Source organism: Punica granatum, chromosome 2 (assembly GCF_007655135.1).
Source record: "Punica granatum isolate Tunisia-2019 chromosome 2, ASM765513v2, whole genome shotgun sequence".
In the NCBI taxonomy this organism is placed as follows: Eukaryota; Viridiplantae; Streptophyta; class Magnoliopsida; order Myrtales; family Lythraceae; genus Punica; species Punica granatum.
In genome coordinates this window covers 30,836,883-30,843,643 of record NC_045128.1, presented here as the reverse complement: position 1 = coordinate 30,843,643, position 6,761 = coordinate 30,836,883, and the positions used below count along the sequence as shown (strand labels likewise).

General features: G+C 39.3%; 1 protein-coding gene across 1 annotated transcript; it reads left to right on the top strand.

Annotated features, from left to right (window-relative positions):
* Nucleotides 1–339: 339 nt before the first annotated feature.
* LOC116197726 (chorismate synthase, chloroplastic) lies at nt 340–5,694 on the top strand. Its single transcript, XM_031527956.1, has 13 exons — nt 340–677; nt 1,416–1,566; nt 1,700–1,776; nt 1,881–1,939; nt 2,565–2,648; nt 2,741–2,833; nt 3,010–3,090; nt 3,582–3,713; nt 3,901–4,003; nt 4,098–4,192; nt 4,297–4,362; nt 4,486–4,570; nt 5,289–5,694. The coding sequence occupies exons 1-13, from the start codon at nt 542–544 to the stop codon at nt 5,426–5,428; spliced, it is 1,302 nt and encodes a 433-aa protein (XP_031383816.1). The 5' UTR covers nt 340–541; the 3' UTR covers nt 5,429–5,694.
* Nucleotides 5,695–6,761: the final 1,067 nt, after the last annotated feature.

Genomic DNA, 6,761 nt, shown 5'->3' with positions numbered 1-6,761 from the left:
GGGTCCGTCGGGGGTGTTTTAAAGGACGAAGCATTCGGGTCCAATAATATGGGTTGTGGATAATACATGCCCTACCGCAGAGTATGAACACGAATGTACTATAGCTAGCTTTCGTACCTTCCTTTTCCAGTAGTTTATTAAAAAGTAAACTTTTTTAACGTGAATTTTTTTTATTTACAAAATTTCAATCAAAGATTTTATTTAAATAAAATAAATATCGAATCATTTGAATAAAGTGTAGTTGGTCGATGAATTTTTTTCCCTTTTTCTATTTTTGTTTTTCCTTTTTCATTTATGATAATTATATATTATTTTATGTATTTTTCAAGAAGAAGGAGGGTAGGTGGGCAGGGAGGCCGAAGTGAACAGCCCGGTCGGATGTGCACCCTCTCTCTCTCTCTCTGACCCCTACCGAACAGCACCGAGTCTCCTCTTCTTCGTCTCCTTTCACCAACCCCGCGCCCCCCTGTTTATATATATCTCTCTCTCTCTCTCTGTCTTCTTCTGCGATTCCATTGCAGAGGAGGAGGACGGACTTCCAATGGCGTCGTCTTCCACCGTGAAGCCACTCGGAGCCTCCCGATCCGACATCTTTTCCGGCTCCACACGCCTTCCCTCCGTTCTCCGCACCCCCTCCGTTCAAATCTCGTTACGCTCCCGCATTCCCCGCAAGCTCCGTGAGCATCTCTCTCTCTCTCTCTCTCTCTTGCCCCCCTCTCTCGGTCGTGTGTCTCGTTCGATTTTTCTGGTAGCTTAGATTATAGCTTCCTGGTTGGCTAGTAGCTTCTTGTTGTGGGAATGACGTGAAATTTGCGGAACCTGAGTTATTGAAATCGCAGTTCCTGAAACGCGTCCTTATTATAAAGATGGAGCTTTTTAGTGTCTGATAGGATTCTGTATTTACGAAGTTTAGAATGCGTAAATGCTGACCCGTTTGTGTGACTTGACTTTATGAGCACTTGCATTTACCGCTTTTGCACTAACGAAAGCTTCCGGTAGTCACTCGTGTATCTATTGACGCAAGTAGAGTGGCTGTTTTTGGGTTTTTTTGGATGGTACATGGCTTTTCATATGGCGATCGTATTTTAAAAAGACGGCATTTTTCTTTGACCGTGTTATGCATTATTATTCTGCGCTTCTTGATTGTTGTGATTGTATTCGTCCTTATTGGTACTACTTGAGCATGCTTGAATTTTGACTATATAGTTGACAGTGTGTTGGTTTTCTAGATTGTCTAGTGGTTGAAATTTTGATTTGCAAACCGAGGTTCCTCCTTGGCAGTTATTTGTTTTCTATATCGCTTTAGGCCTGAATTTCTCATATAGGTCAGATAGCAAGAGAGTTCCCAGAAGACAATTTTACTTTGAAATGTTATCATGTTGGTTTTGACTGAGTGTGCCTTTGCATGGTTACAGAGGTTCAGGCAGCTGGAAACTCTTTTGGTACTTTTTTCCGTGTTACTACGTTCGGAGAATCTCATGGAGGTGGTGTTGGTTGTATAGTAGATGGATGCCCTCCTCGTCTGCCCCTCTCGGAGGCTGATATTCAAGGCGATCTTGATAGGAGGTACTCCACCATAACCGTCCACTTCTATTCATTTCAACTAAGCTGATTATTAGTTGATTAGACAACCCGATGCTATTAATTATGCCAGCTAATCTTCTTTTTGTCATTGCAATCACCTTTTTATGCCTTCCAGGAGACCAGGTCAGAGCCGAATCACCACCCCAAGGAAGGAGACTGATACATGCAAGATATATTCAGGGATAGCAGAAGGTTAGATATTTGCTTCAAACATTTTGAGCCTTGCTTTTCGGATGCTCCTTCAGGTTGATGAGTCCTATAATTATCTTCTGAAAAGTCCCCTTTTTTGTTTGCAGGGATGACAACCGGGACACCAATTATGATTTCTGTGCCAAATACTGATCAGAGAGGCCATGTGAGTTTGTAATGGTTTGGATACTGGAAAGGTTTGTGTTGAAGAGGGTAGGAAAGGAGACACCTTCCAATTGTTTAGCCAAAAACAAAAAAGGAAGTAAAACAGAAAATTTTGGGTGGTGCTTACGCTTTCTGAATAATCAATATATGTAGAAACTGTTTTTATGAAGATTAGACATCTACGTGGCAAAAGCTTTTGTTTGTGTTCTCTTGAGACCTCATAATTTTTCGTTTTTTTCTTCATTTGCTGTTTTCGTAAGTTTACTAGCAATTTTTCTGCTTCAAGTTGAGTATGGAACTTGTAAAAGGGAGATGTCTGTGCCATCTGATGTTAGAGGAGACTCCTCTTTGTTTCAAATCCATCTTTCTGTTATCAGTTGAAATAGGAACCAGCAAGCTGAACTACTTGAAGGTTTGAGAGGCCATAGAGCAGATTTATTGTTTCTCCAAATTTTAAAATTGACGCTATCTGGTTCACTTTAAAAATGAATTCTGAGTTATCCCCTCTATCATGGGTTTCAGTATAAGCTTCGGCAAAAGAATTAGAGAGGGCATGGGTTTCAGTTTAAGTTTTGGCACAGAATTACGCTCTCCGTGTTAATAATTTTCATCATCGAAATTTTCAGGATTACAAAGAAATGTCTCTAGCTTATCGGCCTTCTCATGCTGATGCAACTTATGATTTTAAGTATGGGGTAAGATCAGTGGAGGTATGGTTTTCGCATTGTATACTACATATAGTATGGAGCTTCTTCAAGAAATATAATTAAGATTGCATATGATAATTTTTATGCGATTCCAGGGTGGTGGTAGATCTTCAGCCAGAGAAACAATTGGGAGGGTTGCAGCGGGAGCTATTGCTAAGAAAGTTCTTAAAAAATATTCAGGAACTGAGGTGTTTATTATGTCTTCACTGGTCAATTTTGCTATCTCCTTCTTCAGTTAGGGATATTATTGGCCGCAGAGTCCCACCTTATCTGTTTGTCCCATTTAACAATCATCATTTCATAAAGCAGTCTAAGAGTTGTCTTGGTTTCTTATGTTACGTATATTTGAACTTCCCGTTTTCAGGTGCTGGCTTATGTTTCGAAGGTCCATGAGGTTGTACTTCCGGAGGAATTAGTCGATCATGAAACTCTAGCATTTGATCAGGTACTCTCTTATATCATACTTAAAGTCCATGTTATATGCTGCTATTACCTGTGGCAATAGGGGAAAAGAAACGTAAAGAACTGAAAAATGAAAAGGATAGATATTGAAGTACATGGTGAATAAAAAGAAAAGCATATCATGCCATCAAATGGTGGCAAGTATGATATTCCTTAGCACAAAGTGGCAGATTGATTTTCTGAATCTTTCCTATTTTCTGTGAAATGCATTCTTTGAATCCTTCCATTCTCCTTTGTTGTTAAACTGAGCTGGATTTCTGACATTATACACATTTGTATTTTGACATAGAAAGTTCCTTTTCCTTTATCTCTTTTGCTATGGTGTGGGAATCTTTTTTACCAACTAGCTCATTTGCAAGAGTGGGGAAATGAGAAATACTGAAAATGCTTGTCTATCCTTTAAAAGCTTCCCATTCTGTTCTGCATATAATCGATTCTTTTTCGCTTATCATTATCTCCTTTAATTTTTGCCAGATAGAGAACAACATTGTTAGGTGCCCAAATCCTGAATATGCAGAAAAGATGATTGCAGCAATTGACGCAGTCCGTGTGAGGGGTGATTCTATTGGTGGTGTTGTAACATGCATTGTGAAAAATTGCCCACGTGTAAGAACCTCTCTCTATAAAACACTGCCCACTTAAATACTGGAAAGACTCCAAACAGATGTTTTCTTCTGCTGTATATCTTTCTTGCAATTTTACACACTTAACATGTTGAAATATGTTGTGCAACTTATTCATGTTGTTTGTCCGTGAAGAGAAATGAAAACTTGTGTTCTCAACTCAATGTCAGGGCCTTGGTTCACCAGTTTTTGATAAACTAGAAGCTCTGTTGGCTCAAGCTGCTATGTCATTACCTGCTAGCAAGGGCTTTGAAATCGGCAGCGGTTTTGCAGGTAACGGAACTCGTATTGTATACAAGTGCTGTTATCCAATGGAAAAATTTCACTTCAAAATGTAGTTTTCATTGAATCCCGCCAAAATTGGCAGGCACTAATTTGACTGGGAGTCAGCACAATGATGAGTTCTACATGGATGGAAGTGGAAGAATGAGGACCCGAACAAATCGCTCTGGTGGCATACAGGTATTCTACCTATGTGATTCTTTGTTGTCCTCTTCTAGATGTAGAATGATAATTAGTATGATGTATGAGTTCATTGTTAAGGTTTTTCCTTCTGGGTTTGCTAGGGAGGAATATCTAATGGGGAAATCATAACAATGAGAGTAGCTTTCAAGCCAACAGCTACTATCTCCGTGAGTATCCTTCCCCCTCAACTTTCTTTTGCACATATGCTTCTTTTCCTTTTTTGGCTAAATTTTTTGACCGTCTAAGTCTGCTAACAACAGAAGTCTGATTCGATTATTTGATTTCAACAGAGGAAGCAAAACACAGTTACCAGAGACAAAATAGAGACTGAGCTAATAGCCCGTGGTCGACACGATCCTTGTGTTGTCCCTAGAGGTATTCTCCTGATGACATTAATTTTCTGTATATTTTTATCATATATATCTCATATGCCGGTTCATCAGTCGGCATAAAGTTAGGTTTGCCTCATGAGTCACTTGGGTCATAGGCCCGTCAACTGAGCATTTCAGAAATGGACTTTGGGCCCTATTTGATAATCTCATTAGATTAGTTGAAGATCAGTTCAGATGAAAAGCCAAGAAGAATGGAGGAAAAGAAAATGGCGTAGAAAGGCCCCTCTTAAGTTGAAAGTCATCCCATCCGTTCAGTAAAAGAAGGAATATTCCTTTATGGATTTACTGAATCCTTTTTTTTCCTAACTTGGTATTTATATTTTCTGAACTTTATCTGAAGAAGTCGTTCCGCCTCTCCCTCTTTATGTTACCTTCAACTAACATGCAGATATAAAGTAGCTTTGTTCAATCAATTCCACTGCTGCTATGGTTTTCTTGAACAGGAAATTAGGGCCAAAACAAATCATATAATGAGTCTGAGGGTCAGTCTCTTTGTTTTGTGCAATGTCCATGGTAATGCTAATGCAGCTGTTCCCACTGCTAGAATCCTTGGATGCACCTCGTTCTCATAGACCAATTGATTGCACGTTCTGCAGAATATTAACTTTCTTGGTTCTTGAAGATTAAAACCCAAAGGGGGGTGAGGGGAACCATGATGACAAGAATTTCTCATTCTTTTTGTGGTTTTGTTTTTGATGCAGCTGTTCCGATGGTGGAAGCAATGGTTGCACTGGTGCTTCTAGACCAGTTGATGGCACAACAGGCACAGGGCTATCTACTCGGTATCAATCCTGAACTCCAGGACCCTCTACACAGATTTGAAATTGCCAATGCAGAGTAGACATAGTGCCAAGCAGGCCTGTGTTTATTTTCGTGCTTTTTCAAGTGTTTGGGGAAGCCTTGGTATTTGTTTGTGCGTTAGATTTTGAAATAAAAGCCAAATTATGTAATTTCTTTTCCTTTCTCAAAGCTTACGGCATGTTTGTACCAATTCTTTGGCGTTGTGAAGTATACGTCTTTCATTATGATTTACAAACCTGTTTGAAGCACTGCATTACCACGGACCCTTGGCAAGTCGAAAATGTAATATAATTATTTTGAGATATATATTGTTTTCCCTCTGAAATAATTATTTTAAGATTATTTTCAGTTCAAAACTGTTGAGTGTTGTTGGCCGGGGTATGATCGGCCGTGATCTAGGCTTTTGCAGTCCAGGACAACCGAGATCTGCCTGCTTTACTCCAGCAAGGTATGGTCACTCACTGCCGATCGGGTGGTTGTGGACCTTGTGGTGCACCTGAGGTTCCAAATTTGTCTTGCCTTCTCCTGAAACCTGTGGTAAGCCCGTTAGCGTTGGGGCACGCTCATGGCCCTCCTATTTAGCTATGTTGTAGAAATTCTTCGAAGGTGCAAAGTAGATTCCGTAGGCCAAATAGGATTTATGCTCCCAGCCTTCACTAGGGATCCTCGTCGTGCTCTACCACATTGTTTGAGCTAATCTGTTGAGTATTTTTCTTTTGGGTAAATTACAAAAAAAAATTCAAATTTTGTAAAAAGTCTCAATTTTGTCCTAAATTTTGTTTTGTAACAAAAAAAATCCTAAATTTTTTAAAATGTTTCAAAAATGACATCTGTTATAAATTTCATCAATTTTTGCCTACGTGTGACCTACGTGGACTGTTAAAGGGACTCACCATCAGCAGCAAAAATTGACGGAATTTATAACGGAGGTCATTTTTTAGACATTTTAGAAAATTTATGGTTTTTTCTGTTACAAAATAAAATTTATGACAAAATTGAAACTTTTTACAAAATTTGAGTTTTTTTTTTTTTGTAATTTACCCTTTTCTTTTTTACCTTGTATTTTCTTTGTGGTTAGCCTTGACACTTCCACCTGATATCCTAAATACTTGAGCATTTTTTTTATTAGCTTTCTCAGTAATGAATGAAATCTTTATTTTTACCAAAAAGATAAGTGCGCGGCGCATTGATGTCACCGGACTAGCTTGGTGTGATGTTTGGTTGGGCCTAATTTTGTACCAAGGATTGGCTCAGTTGGCTGAGACTCTTAAGCCCAGCCTACCAGCAATCCGGCGGGAGTGCTTAGTCGTCCATGATCAAGTCTAATTGTGATCTTGGATCAAGCGGGTGACTGGCCAATTGAGAAGCCGATC

Bases quoted from the DNA above. Each gene is read 5' to 3' on its own strand.
- LOC116197726 (XM_031527956.1), top strand. From the start codon at position 542: ATGGCGTCGTCTTCCACCGTGAAGCCACTCGGAGCCTCCCGATCCGAC. The intron at 4,193-4,296 runs GTATTCTACCTA...TGGGTTTGCTAG, and splicing joins ATCGCTCTGGTGGCATACAG to GGAGGAATATCTAATGGGGA. The intron at 4,571-5,288 runs GTATTCTCCTGA...TTTTTGATGCAG, and splicing joins TCCTTGTGTTGTCCCTAGAG to CTGTTCCGATGGTGGAAGCA.